At 42.5% G+C, this 18,969-nt stretch overlaps 1 protein-coding gene across 2 annotated transcripts in view; it reads right to left on the bottom strand.

Moving 5' to 3' along the window:
- The window catches only part of IFT81 (intraflagellar transport 81), a 54,957-nt gene extending 36,730 nt beyond the window's left edge, over nucleotides 1-18,227 (bottom strand). The window contains exons 1-9 of one of the 2 annotated variants that reach the window (XM_081842251.1): nucleotides 18,070-18,227; nucleotides 17,041-17,204; nucleotides 15,704-15,807; nucleotides 10,361-10,541; nucleotides 8,805-8,894; nucleotides 7,736-7,801; nucleotides 7,302-7,412; nucleotides 6,453-6,537; nucleotides 21-184 (exon numbers count right to left, since the gene is read on the bottom strand). In XM_081842251.1, the coding sequence (XP_081698377.1) occupies nucleotides 21-184; nucleotides 6,453-6,537; nucleotides 7,302-7,412; nucleotides 7,736-7,801; nucleotides 8,805-8,894; nucleotides 10,361-10,541; nucleotides 15,704-15,807; nucleotides 17,041-17,184 (945 nt within the window). In that variant the 5' untranslated portion in view covers nucleotides 17,185-17,204; nucleotides 18,070-18,227. Of the gene's footprint in view, nucleotides 1-20; nucleotides 185-6,452; nucleotides 6,538-7,301; nucleotides 7,413-7,735; nucleotides 7,802-8,804; nucleotides 8,895-10,360; nucleotides 10,542-15,703; nucleotides 15,808-17,040; nucleotides 17,205-17,689; nucleotides 17,943-18,069 lie in introns of those variants that run through there. The other variant, XM_081842252.1, reaches the window with a different exon arrangement.
- Nucleotides 18,228-18,969: the final 742 nt, after the last annotated feature.

Raw genomic sequence — 18,969 nt, 5'->3', positions numbered from 1 at the left:
CTTTCTCCCTGTCAACATACTTTGGTTTCAAGTTCGTTGAGATCAGACTGGCCCATTGCTGGCTCTGCAACTACTTTCTGCAAGAAGTACAGAGACTGTTTCTTTACTTCCAGTTCTCTAGGAAATTTTTCAGAGACCAAATATGTATTGAACTTTGTCTCCTCTTCCAGTCTCTTCATTAAGCCTGGAAAACCAAAACGAACAATATGAACACATACCTAAACAAAGTAATGAGAAGGTCAGTTTGGTCTCATGCTGTAATAGCTGTAATTTAAGCAAAAGTATTTAACAGTCAAATACATTTATTTCTGTACCAACAAACAAGCAGGGGCATAGTGGGAGGAAGGGGTGCCATAGCCTCAGGCGCACAATTTTTAGGGGGCACGTGCTAGGTGCCCCCATGCAAGGATCCCCATCCCATTCTGCCTGACACCGGAGGTCTCTGAGTCTCAGCCTGGCCTGGCTGCAGTGCCCCATGCCCTCTGGGGGGATTTGCACAACAAGTGGTACATTGGCTGGCCGGGCTCCTCCCTGCACGGGCAGGCAGAAGAACAACACAGCCCTGTTTGGCTCCAGTGGCCAGGGCTGAGCGGATGTGTGGCCTCCATGAGCCCTTTGCACCCTTTGTGCATGCACTTGGCAGCGTTGGTTGGCCTGGCACAGGAGGTTCTATTGACCCTCTGTGCTCTGCCCCTGCACACACACGTCCCAGGCAACAGAAAAGGATGCAACACTGCTGCAAACAAGGAGTCTCCTGAGCTGCAATTTACACTGTATATGGATGAAAACACAACCTAGTAGCATATAACTTTGTAAGCTATACAAATCCTCTCTTCCAGGCAGGCCTGAATTCTTGCCACCTGGTGATTTGGTTATGGATTTCTTAATACTTGCAGGGGTGGTATGAAGGGTTATATTTTAGGTTTTAACAGTAGGTCACTCCTTCTCATTGTAGTTGAGAAATGCTGTAATACCTTAATCAAGTATGTCACACCAGCTCAAAATCCAGAAGAAAAGGACTATGATGAGAATGTCCAAGATTTTACGGTGTATACATCAGTCACGTAGGTCCTCTCTACTGTATGTGTAAACCACTATGCAAAGGCTAAACTGAATGTATGAAATGCAGACGGGGTGGAGCAGGCATGTCACAGGGAAAAGGTTGGAGCAATCCTACCAGGAATCTATTCAGAACAGGGCTACAATGTTCAGGTTCACTGGCAATACTGAGTATAGGTATGGTCCTCAAGGCATACTGCTGTTGTGAACCCCTCAATACCGTCTGGCATGGGGCTGGGAGTGACAGGTGAGGAAGGCGAGCAGGAGGAGGGTGCTGTCCTAAGAGGGCTCCCATTCCTTTGCCTTCAGAGCTGGGGAAACAGAGGCAGTCCTGTTGGCTCCCTGTCTTGTCCCATCCACACAGTGGGATGGTTCCCTTGCAGCACGGGAGGACTAGGCAAGGGAGGGAAGCTGAGCAGCAGCAGCAGCCGCCAGAGAGACTGACCTCTGTCCCATCACCAGGAACTTGGAGCCACCTTCATTGTTGGAAATAGACCCATGCCCCTCACAAAAGCACTTGCTTCCAAGTGCCCCCACTCTCATAGAGAGAATCTCGTGAGTGCACCACCTCTCAGCTTTAAAAGCTGGTGGAGGGCCACGGCTGCTTGCCCATTCTTGGACTCCTGCTGCTGTTCTCGAACTCCCTAACCACATATGTACCTGTAACCTGACCTGTATCATTGTAAGCCCTTGAATAAAGCTTTCTTACTTGCACATAACAGCCTCTGTCATAGCATTTGAGATGGGAGCCCTGACAACTGACAACTAACATCACCCAGGCTTGTGTGGATGGAAGATCTTGAGAATCAGGCTACAAACTGGGCTGTCACATACAGACTCTCATGCAAAAGTTCATTAAATTGAAATTGGTGTCATTCCTGGGAATACTATACTCAGATAGCTCAATGTACAATCTCCCTCATTCATGCTCTAATCTTAAGCTTATTGGATGTCCAAGTTCTGGAATAGCCAATTGGTATTCTTTTCTATGTTAGGAATATTCTAAATGTGCAAAGATGATTCTCAGTTTGAGCACAGACTGTTCTCTGCTTCTAAAAACAGACATAATATTGTTTTGATGATGCTGGTCAAACTGAAGGGCAGCACAGAAATATTTTAAACTAGCAGCTGTGTACCCACGATTGTTCAGGAATGTTAAGAACCCCCAACATCAGTCCATTTTTGAAGGTTCAGGCTGCCATCTTGAATTCAAAATCCTTGATCTCAGGAACAAGCAGGCGAAATTTGGTTACAATATCTTAAGAGGTGTCCAAATGCATAGAGAACAAACAACTTTCTAAAATATATTTTGAACAATAAATATAAAAGGAGCTTGCCTTAAAGCAGTGGTCTTTTGCAAATTTCCTGTTTTAAAGTTGGTTAAAGGTGTGCTTTCACAGGCAGGGGGAAAGTGTTAACTTGCCAAGTGAAAACACACACACACACACACACACACACACACACACACACAACATTCTCTTTTGTGGCATTAAGTTTATGGAATATGCTTCCAAGTGATGTTTGCTTAGCTCAATCTTTTCCAGCAAGCAAAGGACATCAATTTTATTAGCATTTCTTTCAATAGCTGTTGGTGGATTAATTTTAACTCCTGGTCATTGTTTTAAATATTGTTCCCTTTTATGCTGAATTGGTTCATAGCTGCTGTGTTTTAGCCTTTCAGTATTTTAATGACGATACAATTTCAAATAGAAAAGTGAATATAAATGTAATGAAGGTGGGGAGATGAATGAATTAAAAAAAAAGGCATTTGTAACTTTCATATAAGGAAAACATGAGATATGGTTACAATAGATCTCTCCAACAGATATTAGAGTGCAGAATATATACAACATACTATTAGAAACATCTCTTTTTTTAAAAGGCTTCTAAAGTAAACACTGATATGTCTGCTCTGAAGCAGCCTTTTTCAACCTGGTACCCTCTGGATATTTTGGATTACAACTGGGGCTCAAGGTAGTTGTCCAGAACATCCAGAGGGTACCAGGTTGAAGAAGGTTGTTCTAAAGCTTCCACTGATGCCAGAAACCAGAGACACAAGGTAAAACGTGGAAACTAACTGGTTAAGTGAACACAAAGAACAACAGATGCCTAGCCTACTTTGGATGTTTCACATAGAGTAAAATGTTCTCAAACTCTGTGGAATTAGTCACATAGGGAAAGGAATTACCTAGTTCTTTTTCTCTCTCTCTCTCATTTTGGCAGCTTACTTGAACTTTTTCTGAAAACATTGCCTTTCACAAACTCTCAAGCCAAAGGGAAAATAATAGAGAGCACTTTAGGTCTTTCCATTACCCACTTCAGAAGCTTTTTATTTTTCTAAAAAAACATTTTCTTTTAGACTCTTTATGCACGAAAGCTGTATAGTGTGCTTGGCTCAGGGCCTTAAGCTTATTTGAGTTCCATTTTTGCCAGTGACATATGTGAAAAGCTGTTAATAGTGATTCATCATGTTTTCCGTTCACATTTTTTATGGTTATAAGAGAGGTTCCGGAAGAGTGAATTAGTGGCTTGTTCAGACATGGGGAAATAGAAAACTTACCTGACTAGACCTGACTAATGAACTTGCCCCAGCTAGAAATTTCAGCGGCTTTCCCAATACACGGGCTAAATGCATACCTTCAAACAAAATTGCAAGCAAGCAGCAGAGCTCAAGTCACACTTGTCTTCTGAGATCCAGAGTCAAGCAGTGTTTTTAATTTGTGTGCAAACCCTACTGCCAACAACAGCACATCACTAAGTTAGCGGTAAAGGAGTTATAACATAGCTGGGGGGGGGGAATCCAAAATGTATGAAATGCACTGAAAGGTCTTTAATTTCAAATGGAACTTAGGCAGAACTGCATGCCAGGAGGCAAAGGTGGGATTCCAAGTCTCACTAGAGGTAGAGCCAAGGCTGACAATTGGTGGGAGATTCCCTCCCCTTTCAGCTGGCCACCACCACCTGATCTATCAGTCAGTGCCGACTATACCTCCAGGAGGAGCTGACCCTTTCCTGCATGCTACATTTCTTCAATGACCAAGAAGTTGTCTTTGCTGCCATCAACGCTATATGGAAGGGTCAATTCTGTGTTCTCATTTGTGTTCAGTTGTTGCCACCCTGAGACTTACACTAGTTTTACTCCAGCTGTCCTCCTGCCTGTTTCATTGCCCGGAGCTCCCCCAGAAAAACAAGATTGCCATTTGGACTCCACAATGCCTGGCAGCAATAATTTAAGAGCAGTCATGTGTGTGGCTCGTTCTATCTCACCACTCCACTGTGAGATCAGGGCCTCGACAGCAGGCCAGTCACACTAACCAGAAACCACCTCACAGCATTCAGAAGTCAATGAGAGTTTAAAATGCTTAACTTTAGGTGGATCATAACCAACTGGTATTCAACTTAATGAAAGTACATTTTTATCATCAATTACTTGCAGGAAAGACCCATTTATCTCAGCACAACTTACAGTTGAGAAACTATGCAGAGGATGGCAGGCCTCATATAAACCGAGGAGGAACAGATGGCACTCAGTACTTAACTTTTAAAATCGTACAATACGTCATCTTTCAGCTGATGTACTTGAAGTTGTTGGGTTTTGTTTTTTGTTTTTTTAAAGCTACTAATAACTCTTAATGGCAAAATGTTCTGGCAGGGCTTTAGGCTTCTCTTATTAATTGCACACTGATGTCATCAGGAGGAGTGCCTGAAAACTAGGACTTAAAGCTTTTCCTTAAAATAAACCTCTCTCTCGCTTACTATGAAACAGCAAAAATGTGATCAAAGTGGTACTGGCTAGGAATTTACATGGCATTTCAATGTGAGTGCTCCGTCAAGAGCAAAAATTAGAGTGTCCTCCTCTTGCTCCTGCATAAAAAATACCATAATCCGATAGGGAAGGGGGAAAGTGAGCAGAATTAGTTGAGGATGAAAATACTAAATCTTCAACTCTCAGACAGACATTGATAAGGATAAGCAGGCAGTCTGATATAGCTGTGGTCAAAGAGTGCTTACTGACTGAAACTGAAGTCCTACCTGCAGGACCAACTAGCCTTAAACATAAATTGTATCCTGCACAATACACTTTGGCACCCACTCATTCAAAAAACCAGATGTATTCTCTTACACCGGCCTCTCTACACCTCAAGGGCCTTGTTGGCCAGGAGAAATAGTGGGAAGTTCTGGCTCCATTACATCTTCTTCAGTGCTTCACAGTGGCTCTGCAAGGAACCACTACAGAATAGGGTCCTTCTGGGCATAGCTGTCAACTTTCAGATTTGAAAATAAGGGATCAGCAGCCTTGAAAATAAGGGATCAGCAGCCTCACCTGTCCCAGGGACAGTCTATGGGATATCTAACAATCTGGGAGAGCAGTGGGAAGCAGCGGGAAACAGCGCCGAAATAAGGGAATTTCCCGCAAAAAAAAAAAAGGGAAGGTTGACAGCTATGCTTCTGGGAGTTAACAGAAGATAAGTATATATAGAAATACAAAAGTCTCACCATCCCTTATAATGCCAGAGATTATATCTGGTATTTTCTAGCTGCTTATTACAATTCAGTTATTTATTTTACTGGAAGTATTCCACTCCCCCTCCATCGAAAATGTTCCCAGAGCAACTTACATAAGAGCAAAACAATAATAGATACAAGAAAGATACAGCCCACAAGTTAACATTTTAAAACACATGACATAAAAGGGAAAATGTATGGGGACAGAGGAGGAAAAACAAGCAATCTCATGCACCAATCCTTAAAATTACAAAGTCCTTATTAATGACTGACTTAAACAGAAACAGTTTGGGTAGGAGAGGCAGTTGATTCTGAGCAGAGCCAATGGAGAGGCCCCTGTTGTCCCATCCCTCCCTCTATAGCAGAGCCATCAAAGTACATGGCACTATTATGGTTTTGCCACTCTGGAAAGACAGAGACCAGAGTAAAAGCAGACAAATATGAACAGGTATAGTTACCCAACATATAACAACAACAACAACAACAACAACAACAAGTTATTATTTGTACCCCGCCCATCTGGCTGGGCCTCCCCAGCCACTCTGGGCGGCTTCCAACAAAGATTAAAAATACATTAAAATGTCACACATTAAAAACAGATATAGTTGCCCACATTTTGGCTTCATTTATAAAGTGAGGATCAAAAGGTTAGCATAAAATTATTAACAGCAGCAATGAAAAGCTCATCAGTCATGAATATAGTCATGTTCAGATCTTATCTGCAATATTCAGATCTTCAAAAATCTGTACACTTACATCAAGCCAAACCTTTAATATGAAAATGTAAACTCAGGAGGGTATAAATTTTATCTTTCTTGACTTTTAAAAAGTCCTAGGTTTTTGGCAGTAGACAAGGAGGGGAAAAACATTTTAGAACTCCTACTTACTTTCTGGCTTTGAATCTACTGCTGCATGACGCATATCCTTTAGCTGGAGTTGGACTCTTTGCAGCCTCTGCTCTGCATGAAAAAGCTTAGAAAATATGCACAGGTCTATTAATAAGCTTAATCTTTGGAAACGTACACAAAAATACACAATAGCAATTTGCAAAAAGGGAGGAAACATCTATGCAAACCCTACTGAATAGGCTGGGAATACACACAATATACCCCCTTCCCTCAGCCTTTAAAAGGAAGTAATTAGAAAGCATTATGATGGCAGATCTGGCAAGACAGTGCTACAACCAGCTGTACCATTGAGCAAACCAAGAGCAGGAACAGCTTGGTGGGCCTGGTAAATCTTTGCCCCACATTGGCCAAGAATGCAGCTAGAAATGTCTATTGGAAAGGTCAACAGATGACCACACCACCATCAGATGAATGTATCACGTTCCAATTATCACTGCACCAAAGAGTTAAATTTTGAGGACCATTATAGAAACTTGTCCATCTAGCCCAGCATCCTGTTTTCAGACTATGACCAGCTAGATACCTCTGGAAGCTCACAAGCAGTGACATCAAAGCAATAATCTTCCCTGATTTTTGTCCCCAGCATCTGGTATCCAGAAGCATACATGAATTTACAGCCATGACAACCCCAATTTCTCCGTAATCTAAATAGAAATTCATACCAAGACTAGATTTTAAACTTCTGTAAATGAGGAGTGTCATCATCCAGTGACAATATTGGCATTTTTTTAAAAAGCCAAATGCAATTTTATTTACAAAAATTACTTAGGTTTTATTTTATTGGAAAAAACCACCCCTAATTTAAGTGGCATGCTTTTGCACAGGTACCTGATTTTTCTGTTCCTGCTTCTGCTGGGAGAGAGATTCCTCCCTCTCCTTCTCCACTCGAAGCTGCCTTGCCATTTCAAGCATCCGCTGATGATTCTGCACTGTCTCCACCTACGGTAAAAGGATAAGCAAAGCAAGTTAACTGCTACATAGCTGAGAAATCAATTAGGGTGATCAGGTGTCTCACAGATTCACACCAAACTTCCTCCCCATACGCAACACTTCTTGGAGCTCACACTGAAGTGTTGGACTCGAGGCCTTTAAAAGTCTTGGACTGCTGCCTGAGGGGAAGATTCTCTTTCCTCCCTTAGCCACTTGATTCCTTCCCAAGGCGTGCAACATGTTAGTCTTAATCCTTGTTTGCATTCCCCAGTCCAACTTGCAAGCCAAGGATGATGACATCCAAATGCCACAGCTTTGCTGCTCTCACTTACCCGCTTCTTAAGACGCTCTACTCTCTTCATCAGCTGATCCTTCTCCTCTTCCATAGCAGTGATATCCTAGAAAGCGTCAAGACAGAAAAAATATGACACACACCAGAATCAGTTATTTTTCTACACACCTGGAACTAAGAGAAGACTCTATCATAATATTCATGTAACTGAATCACTTATGCTCGGGATTTTAATTATATTACCTCTTAGTTTTGTACAGGTTAATCAAAGTCAAATCAACATATTCAAAGAGGTACTCTTCAGATCCTATAGAGTTTGTTAGTGCTTCAAAGAAGAAAAAAGAGCAAACTGCCTCAAGTCATTCAACACATAGAATCTCAATACCCCTAAAAAAAAACAATGTCTTTTGGGGCAGATAAAGTAACAAAGTTATGAGTGGGCAGATGGGCTAGAAATAAAATTTGCTTTGAACATAAGGTGACTATGTCCCTTTGGATGCTTTTCTGGTTAGCTACATTTTATTTATTAATCCATGTATATATTGCCTTTCAAATGATGTTTTTCAAGAGCATTTACAGGGGGTTAGACGAGGCTAGGTTAGCAGTTTCGGTGAAAAGTAGTTGAACCTCTTGAATGTGTGACAGCAAAGACTTAAGAAATGCTCTTAGTAGTAAGCCCCAATGGGAGAAAGACAAGTGACAACTGCTGTATCACTTATATTTTACCGAGTCTCACTAAAAAATCAATCACCCTCTTCTGCAGGTAGCAACATTTGTAGACATACTTGTAAGGCTAAATTATGCATTTATTTTATTTAGAAAATGTATAATAGGCCATTTAATCAAAATAAAATCAACAAAATTCAAAAACAAAGGCTAAGTGTCTGGATAGGCTTTTGAAACAAAAAAAGTTTTCATCAGGTGTTTAAATAATATAGTGAGTGTGTCTGCCTAATGGTAACAAACAGTGAATTCCAAAGCACAGGGTGCCATGCTAAAAGATCAATACAATCAATTTAATCAAAATAGTGGCTGCTACAATAGTTGATCTAAAAATCAAAAGCACAGCTAAAAATATACAGTATATGCAATGTCTCCCTCTTTGTTACCCTTCGTATTTCTGCAGTTGAGAAACCAGATGTCTTCAGCTGTTCACATTCTTTATGTAGGTTTTTGAATGCTTCCATCAGCTCTTCATACTGCAAAAAGAGTAAACTTCTAAAACAAATGATATGACTCAGGGTTTGCTAAGCTGTTTGGACCAGTGGACAGATATTCAGTTTTGAGAGAATACTAGGGAGAACATGGTATAACACAAAACTAGAGGGACAACTGCTCTGAACAACAGAAGTCTGCTATGTCCTGATTGTGGAAATCACACAATACTGATTATACAAACATACTCTCTGATAATCTTGCTGTCTAATAACAAGGAGCATTCCTCAGTACCAGGAAAAATACACAAGGTGACCACATCACACGCTCATTCACAGAGATCTCCTAGAAGATAACTGCACCTTTTGCCCCATAAAATACTTTCTAGGAAGACTAAAGATTGATGTTAACAGTGCAGCGTCAAGAGTTCATTAAATCATAGCAGGAGTTGCTAACCAAGGGCCTGCTAAGGTTTTCATTGGTGCCCCTGGGCAGATTCCCTAGACTGAGTTTTTATTGAAAAAATGAAATAATGTACATTCACATGATCAAAACTGTGAGCAAAGGGTCCTTCCTCTAACTTCAGGTGAGCAGACCAGTGGGCAGGTCATAACCATCAGAATTAATGTAGCTTAATTCTGGGCCTAGAAATTGTGTGTAAGCCATGTTTGTTCTGTATGTAAGGAACTCTAGCAGAAAATGAAGAAACACACACACACACAAATTGTAATGATACGTAGCTTAAATATCTCAGGTCATAACTTAAAATATTACACAAATAAATAACCAAATATTACCAGCAAAATCTCTTCATTTTTAGCAGCGTTTAAAAAACCCTCACATATTGTTTTAAGTGTGGTGTTTTATTATAGTTTCTATTTTGGAGAAGCCAGTGGATTATTGGAAACATTTTACATAATGGAAACTGTGGAGCTGTATCTTTATACAAATTAGGAGTGGCACACACTGAATAAATATACAAGCTGCATTCCCTGCTCTAAAGGCAGTGTTTGTTTAGTTTTAATTTTACAATCGGATATTATCAATGTGGGGAAAATGTTTGCTTTAACTTCCATGCAAGGCAAGAGCAATTTTTCCTGCTTTACCTGGTATGCGCACACACTTGAGGAAACACCAAAGTAATGCACTATTTCTGCTGCCATTTTCCAAACTTTCTACCCACCAACACACTATACAGGTGAAGCTTCTCTGGGGACAACCAAAGCTCATTGACCCCTCTTGAGAGCAGCAAATGCATCCGGTAGCATTTGGATGCTCTCTCATCCAAGCAGATGCCTCTGAGCACTTGATAATTAAACAATTCCAGATTATATACAGGTTATCCTGGCTTTCTGTATTTGACCAGCCTTAAAGGCTTTCATTAATATGCCTTTTGCATGATTCTCCCAGTGCATATAAGGTTTATACCCATTCAAGGAAACCTGCCATGGTTTTAACCAACATTATTACAGAAATACAATCTGGATAAGAAATGTGTTGCAAATGCTACCTGTCTATTGGTATCTGACACAGCATCATCTTGAAGGAACTCTGCTGGCACGTCTACTTTGATTAGGAACCGTGCAAGATAGGCTCTTTTCTTCAGCTCATTTGTCCGTTGAAGCAGCCAGTGCAAGACAGGATGAATGACAGGCTTACTTCCAATGACTAAACCCTGGCGGAACGTACTCCTGAATAATAACAATAACAGTGACATCAAGCTCTACTGAGAGAAAAGAAGTCTGAAACAAACATAAGCAGCAGCCCCCCACCCCACCCTTGAGTGCTTAGTAGAAGGTGAAGAATTAATACTAAACATTTACTTGGCTCTTTTTCTAATGTTCAAAGCATTTTACAACCTGCAAATATAGGCAAATAAAAAACAGCAACAGCACTGGAAACAAAAGAATCCTGCCCAACCCCCAAAAAAGATAAACCACATTAAAAAGTAGCAGCATCAATGTGATAATATTCCACAGCTGCAACCGAAAGGCAAAAATTGACCGAGGAGGTTGCTCCACAGTCATGTCACCATAACCCAAAAGACCCTGAGGCATATGCTCACTTATGCCACCTAAGTGATTGGGGAGGGGGATATAAAACAGTTCCTCAGATGTTTACCTAAGAAAGCAGGTGGGTACTTCAGATAGTCTGCCCCCCAATCATTTAAGACTTCTGAAGGTCAAAACAAGCATTTGGATGACAGTGCTTGCCTCTGTGGGCCTTTTACATGGCTGATGTCACTTCTCCCCAGGCCCTCATCCCGACTGGAGCTTTTGAACCCAGCTGTGAATGGACGTGGGTACCACGTCACTTCCAGACCAGCTGTGTTTACTTTTGCCAGACATGCAACAAAGTCACCAGAGCACTGTGGCTCCTGACATTCAATTTACAGATTGTGTTTGTGAGAGATAAGCTGAAAGACAGTGGTTTCCCTACAGCCATTGGTCAAGGGACAGTGTAGATCACAGATCTTTCTCTTAACTGAATCATTCCCAAGCTGTGAGGGAAACAAAAAAAGGCCTCTGTAAGTCCCAAGTACACCACAAGGCAGAATGTGATCATCTGCTAGATCTCAGAGCAATTTGCAACAGATTGGGAGTCAGAAACTCATGCCAATAATTTAACAAAGCAGCACAAAATGACTCACCCCACTGCCCTAAATTATATTGCTTCAATTAAGAAAGCTTGGGATAGCCAGAAGTGTGCTTTTGCGTGAAAGGAGAATGAACTCAGTTCTGGTACTGAAAACATGTTCCTAAGCTCAGAATGTGCTCAGAAGAAGCCAGTTCTTCAGTACTAACTGTGAATCTTTCCCACCTGACTCTAGTAGTTGCTAGATCTTAGGCTTCCAGTAAAAGACAAAATAGATCCAACAAGCCTGAACTCTAGGCATCCTTGAAATACATGCCTATGGTTGTGGCTGCCTGCTGTGTCTCTGCATGAGTCACTGCTCTGGATAATTCAATCAATGTGAGAGCAAAGATGCGATAGAATTTTCTGCCTTTAAAGCAGGCTGATGCCTCTCTGCACAAGTTGTTGCTCCGGGCTGGCCTCCTTCCATTAAAGAGTCATGCTAAAGCAGTGACTCAGCAGACACACAGAAGCGTGGCCTTTCTCTGTGAGAGCACATAGGAAGCTATCTTACATTAGGCCCTGTTATTCATCCACCTTGCCTGGTACTGTCTATTCTAACAGGCAGTGGCTTTCTCAGGAGAAGATTGAAACTGAAATTGAAATACTTTATTGTCACTTGTACAACTTGTATACAGTGAGATTACACGAGCACCCCCCACTCAGCTCTCTTAGTCTTAATTCCCCTCGTTTACTGACACACACACACCAAACCCGAAAGCCAGTTGCCCTGTTGTTATCTTTTCATTCAGCAGCCTAACAGCCCACGGATAGAAACTGTTCTTTACCCTGGTGTGACTAATCATGCTTCTATATCTTCTGCCTGAGGGCAGGAGATCAAGAAAGTGCCGGCCAGGGTGTGAATCATCCCTGAGAATTTTCCTCATGCTACCTGATGATACCAGGAGCTGAACCTAAGGTCTTCTGCATGCAACTACAGTGGTGCCCTGCAAGACGAACGCCTCGCAAGACGGAAAACCCGCTAGACGAAAGGGTTTTCCGTTTTGGAGGTGCTTCGCTAAACGAATTTCTCTATGGGGTTGCTTCGCAAGACGAAAAAATCTTGCGAGTTCCCGCAGTTTTTTTCTGCTTTTTCCGCCCTTTTCCTAAGCTGTTAAGCCGCTTAACAGCTGATCCGCTGATAAGCCGCTTCTCAGCTGATCGCTAAAAGCCGCTAGACCGCTAATAGCGCTAATCCGCTAAGCTGTCAATGGGCTTGCTTCGCAAGACGAAAAAACCGCTAGACGAAGAGAATCGCGGAACGGATTCTTTTTGTCTTGCGAGGCACCACTGTAATGTGCTCCAGCACTGTTAACAGGTATAAGTGTTTAGGGTGTCCCTGTTTTTAATTCAGAAAAGGAGTGTTCCTCATTAATCAGAAATTTGAGAAATTATGTCTGACTGCAATCCTAAAACACGTTTGTTTGTTTGTTTGTTTGTTCAAATCAATTTATATACAGTCGTACCTTGGTTCGCCTTGCGACTCAAATGTTTTGGCTTCCGAATGCCTCAAACCCAGAAGTGAGTGTTCCAGTTTGCGAACGTTCTTTGGAACCCGAATGTCCAACGTGGTTTCCGCAGCTTCCGATTGAGTGCAGGAAGCTCCTGCAGCCAATCGGAAGCCACACCTTGGTTTACAAACGTTTTCGGAAGTCAAATGGACTTCCGGAACGGATTCTGTTCGAGAAACTAGGTACGACTGTACTACTATTTATTTGGAATCGCAAAGTAGTTCACATTTAAAATATACAACAAACCAAAAGTATATAACATGAAACACAAAGTATATAACAGCAAAATAAAACCATAAAATCACTGAAAACCTTACAACAGCAGGAAGTTAAAATTTCTGTAGACTGTACTTATGAGATCAAATCCAGCTAAACACATCTTCAAGACAGCAAAAAAAAAAATTTTTTTTCATTCAAGAACTGGAGAAACTGAAGCAATTATGAAGACTTAGGAACCTCCAGAGAAAGGTGAGAGGACACATTTATAAGGTCACTTGTTCCTTGGGCTGGGATGCAGGTGGCACTGTGGGTGGCACCACCAAGCCTCGTGGGCTTGCCAATCTTAAGGTTGGCAGTTTGAATCTGCACAACGGGGTGAGCTCCCTTTGCTCTGTCCCAGCTCCTGGCAACCTAGCATACCAGTGTGAGTAGATGCATAGGTACCGCTGTGGCAGGAAAGTAAATGGTGTTTCCATGCGTTCTGGCACTTGTCACGGTGTTCTGTGCACCAGAAGTGGTTTAGTCATACCGGCCACAGGATCTGCAAAGCAAACTTTGCAAAGATGAACACTGTACCACATAGTCAAATTCGACTGGACCGTCCAGGGGTCCCTTACCCTGTTCCTTGGGCATTGCCCATCAATATAAGAGGTGCTCTGTCAAGTAAATGGGCCCTGAGCCATTTAGGGTTTTATAAGTCAATGACAACACCTTAAACCGGGCTCAGGAGTTAATAACTCAGTCAGGGCAGAACAAAACTCTGAATTGGCATATCACTCTGCAACCAAAGTAGCAGCATTCTGCAGTAACTGTAAGTTCCAAACTATCTTCAACGCAAGCTCCAAACTATCTTCAACGCAAGCTCCAAACTATCTTCAACGCAAGTTCCAAACTATCTTCAACGCAAGCTCTTGGAAGCATGCACCACTGACCATTGCAAGACTTAATTCAGAGTAAAATACTTAGACGTGGGCTTTTAACCTACTACAGTACTGCTCCTTTACCTTTACCTTTAGTACTGCTCCAAAAAGATCTGCAACTACAGAACAGTGGTAAGAACAAAACTCCACAAATTTTCTTAACCAGCACGATAAACTTTTTAGTTTATAGATTTAAAATTTGCAAAATTTCAAATTTTATTAAACTGTGAGAAGGAAAGAAGAATACCAGGGAAGGATTCATTTATTAAATTTTATATTTTGCTCTCCAATCCATTAGCAGGGCAGCTTAAGTAAAAATAAAACACACACACACAAACTAGAAAGAGCAATTTCATAAAAACAGCATAAAAATAAAATGGATAATAAGGAAAGAGGTGCATAAGAACGTGTAGTAAAGAGTAAGTATTATGGGTTGGTCTGCGGCATGTTCAGGGAAACTGCAGGCCACTTGAGGTCAAGCCTTTCCAACTCTTCCATCCAGCCCCTTCTAGGCTCCTATTATGATAATTTGGCCCAGCTTGCTTCTGACCCTATCCCAAGTCCACTTCTGCCTTGATTACTTCTCCCATCTTAGTCCATTCCACACAATGTCACACGCACATCACCTCAGCCACCACCCACCTTCTCTGAAAAAATTCTACATTTCCTGCAAAGCAGCTTTGTTTCTGTGCTACCAGTGTTTAGTCCTTACTGCTCCCTTCTCAAAGCCCTATCCTCCTCCATCACTTTTGCCTGTCATGGGACACAGACAATCAAGCTCTGAGCGGCAGCCACCAAACTGTAATCTAAATGCATCATAGTCGCATCCATGAGTGTTGGGACCTGCTTTTTTGTATCAAATGGCCACACCATGAATGAGTCTGATATTATCATTCCCCTGGAATCATGCAAATGTGAAGAGAGGGCCTCTGCACCAGATCCATCATCTGACTGACTGCCAAAGGCAAGCCGTTTGTCCCACACATGGATGTAAGCTGGCATTTAGTAAGATTATACTAGGGAGCACTACGGTATATTTTCCTTGCTCATTTGAATCTGCATTTTCTATTTTAGAATGTAAACCTACAGGGTAGGGGACCTGACACACAATAAACATTAATGTAATAGCACCCTCTAGTGCCCAGTATCAGGAAAAGACGCTACTGAATAAACAAGGAATACAGCAACAAAGAGCAAGTTACAACACATCATAAATATTTGAAAGGCAACTAGACATATTTTCCAGAGGCTTGCAGCCTCTGGAAAGTTAACAGAAAGCACACCTTCAGGGACTCCACATTCAGTGTGGGCTATTCTAAATTCAACTTTATACCTAACTTTTAAGCAATTGACAGTGCTCCCTGAAACACATTCACTCTTAAAGTGGAGATGTCTCAAGGATTGGATGATAAGAAACAAATTTAGTACAAATAGGCAAACAAGTCAAAGCTATGCTCCCGTAAGTGACAAGATGAATTGATTATATGTTAATTCTATGTCTTTTTACAGGTTCAGATAGCTTCAACAGTGGTTGTACTGTACAACTATCAACAGGACATAAATACTTACAAGTCACTGGTGCCTCCTGGAGGTTTATATTTAAGAATGCCAAGAAGGCTCAACATCCGTTTAGCCGTCTGCTCTGGAAGCTCTTCTCTAATGTCAACAACTTGCTGAAAATTTTTAAAATAACCAAGGCATAATAAACAAGACAAGCTTCATTTCACAAGTAAAGCAAAGAAGAATGGATTTTAATTAATGATTAGTGCACTGTTGAAACTCCTAAGTGAGGTGTTGCACATATAACTAGGCAGGTTTCATCCAGGCCACTATCATCTTCCATTCCATGAACCTTTGCAACTCAATTCCCCCTCCCCAAGTTTCAGGCAGGCAGGCAGGCTGGCTCTGACCTTTTCATTTTTTATGTGCCCAGAGTGTTTATCCATTAATTTGTGGCTGCATACATTTTAAAAAGGTAAGCATTTCAATGCAATGTTGTTCTGGAAGTTATTGGGGGATCATGGCGATATCATGGGGGACTGGTCAGTCACGCCTAGAAACAGAAGGCAGGTCAAATCAGAGCGCCAGACCCAGCAACAAGATGTAGTGGTGGCCACCAACCTGGATGGCTCTTCAAGGGGATTAGACAAATTCATGGAGGATAAAGGTATAATGATACCTATATTACTTCTAGTATCAGAGGTGGTGTGCCTCCAAGTATCAGTTGCAGGAGAACACAAGAGAGAAACGGCTAGTGCACCCAAGTTCTGTTTGGGGGCTTTCTATAGGAATCTGTTTGCCACTAAGAGAAAAGAATGCTGGAATAAACATGCCATAGGCAATCAAATCTGTTTAATAAGCTGAAAAGGAAAAGTGCCCCTTCGCTCTTCCCTTCTTGGTGTAAGCCAGGAAGTCTTCAGTTAACTGTAGCTTCCCATTATTGGAAACTATGATTAGCAAGTTCAGAATAGGTCTTAAACCACAGTCTGAAGTTGGTTTAAGATCCTGGTTTGTTCTGAATCTGGGGTAGTATTCAACCAAGTTTTACTCTTTGTTGAATAAACCCATTGAGTAAACCCATTGAAATTAATGAAGATGACTAAGTTAGGTCCAATAATCAGTGCCATCCAATGCATTGGCGAGAGAATTAGCAGCTGCAGAAAAATTGCTACCCCACCCTTGGGAGAAAGAACACTCAGGGTCGCCATTTGCCTTGGAATCGCAGAGCCAATGGGAAACACACTTTGTCTGGCCCCTTCCACCAGCCTGACAACTTGAGGTACACGTTTTATTATAATTTACTGCAAGCCACCTTGAGAATCGTTTGATATAAAGGCAGGATATAAACCTTTGAGACAAATTAATAATCAGCAAGTTTCTTGACACCTGTAGTTCAACATCTTTACCTTTGGGTCAATCTCTCCCAGAACATCATTTAGCAGCTGTAACAGCTGCATTGACTCCAATGAGTCAAATGTGATTAAATTGAAGTTCTTCTTAAAAGGCTCCTTGTTGAGCTTCTCAACAATAAATTTTAGCTGGTCACTCATAGTGGCACTCTTGTAGCTATCTGCAGAAGAGACAAAGCAGCATCATGAAACACGAGTCAAAAAAATCATTGCAAAAACTTTTTTAAAAAATTAAAACCTCAGACAGGTGGTTGTGGGGGTGTTGCATTCTGCTTCTATTGTAGGTTTGACAGATGAAATATTTGTGTGTTGCAGCAGTCTACCTCTAGAGAGCAAGATGAACAAAAAACTGCCCTGGTGCAAATGCATTAAAAAAACACCTTCCCACTTTTAGCACTCCTGGCCCCGGAGACTCTTCCCCACACCAAACCCCCTTCTCTGGAGGGCCTACCTCTCACATTCTGGCTGGGATGTGCCCATGAACACTGGTGAAGCCACTTCACCACTTCTATTCGAGAGTGGTGCACACATATGGAAATCAGCCTACTATACCAAGGGAAAATTCACATTCACGTTGAAGGGTGTCCCCTTTACCCACCCACGGGGGAAAGGCCCAACTCTGCTGCAGCCTGTTTGTTATGCAGACCTCTCTTCCTCTCCCTTTCTTGTCAAAGTGTTGGCTGCAAGCCCCGTCTCTCCACGTTTGCTTCTACAGTACTGAGCTTTCCAAAGGGAATAAAACGGCAACAGATCCCATCTCCTGGGGCCCCTCCTACTATCACAGGCAGGAACCGCGCCCCCGCCCCTTCCTTAAGGGGGAGATTCGCCCCGCCAGGTGCCAGAGCCATTCCCCCAAGTCGGCCCTTTCCCCTAAACTGGAGCAAGCGGGGGTTGCCATGGCAACCCTTGCCTTGTTTCCTCCGGGTCCTTCCCCCTCCCTGACCGCCCATCTCCAAAGGGATTAGCCAGTCTTTCCCCACACCGCTCTTTTCTCCCACAAACACCCCCAGGTTTCCCCCACACTACCTCAACCCTTCGCCCGAAACGCCCCCTCTAAATTGCCATCTCTTCCCCGCCTCTTCCTGCCGGGGCCCTTGGTAACGGTTGCTAGGGTACCGTTGCTGCCGAGGAGGAGGAGGAGGCAGTTCCGCTCACGTGACCAAAATGGCGGCAGCGTGGACGGAAAAGAACCAAGGCGCGCGCCTACGGCTTGAGGACACGCCCCCAACCCCGACGACAATGAGACGGGGGCTGCGACGGGAGCGTGCGACTGCGGCTGCGCGAGGCGAAGGAGGCGGGAAGCGGGAGAAAGAGATTAGTATCTCCCGGGCGGTTGGCGCTCAGTCTGCGCCGCGGGGGAGGCAGCTGCACGATAAATGCCGCCCCCTAATAATAATAATAATAATAATAATAATAATAATAATAGTAATAATAGTAATAATAATGGGGAAGGAGCGGGGTGGTGTTATTTATTGCTTCCAGCTATAAATCTCAAGGCGGTTTACAGCAAATGTCACAGTCAAAATAGAATTGGTAGGAACACCACTTCTACTTGGCACTTCAATAACAGGAAGGTTTGCAATGACAATAATAATAATAATAAATTCAGTTTATATACCGCCCTTTGTCAAAAGATCCCAAATAATAACAAAAACAGAAACAACAAGGGAGAGTATTTCTTGCCTTAAAGGGAAAGGGACCCCTGACCATTAGGTCCAGTCATGACCGACTCTGGGGTTGCGGCGCTCATCTCTCTTTATTGGCCAAGGGAGACGGCGTACAGCTTCTGGGTCATGTGGCCAGCAGGACTAAGCCGCTTCTGGTGAACCAGAGCAGCACATGGAAACGCCATTTCCATTCCCGCCTGAGCGGTACCTATTTATCTACTTGCACTTTGACGTGCTTTTGAACTGCTAGGTTGGCAGG

The sequence above is a fragment of the Podarcis erhardii genome, assembly GCF_964252035.2.
Source record: "Podarcis erhardii genome assembly, chromosome: 15".
Lineage (NCBI taxonomy): Eukaryota > Metazoa > Chordata > Lepidosauria > Squamata > Lacertidae > Podarcis > Podarcis erhardii.
This window is presented reverse-complemented; position numbering and strand designations above follow the sequence as displayed.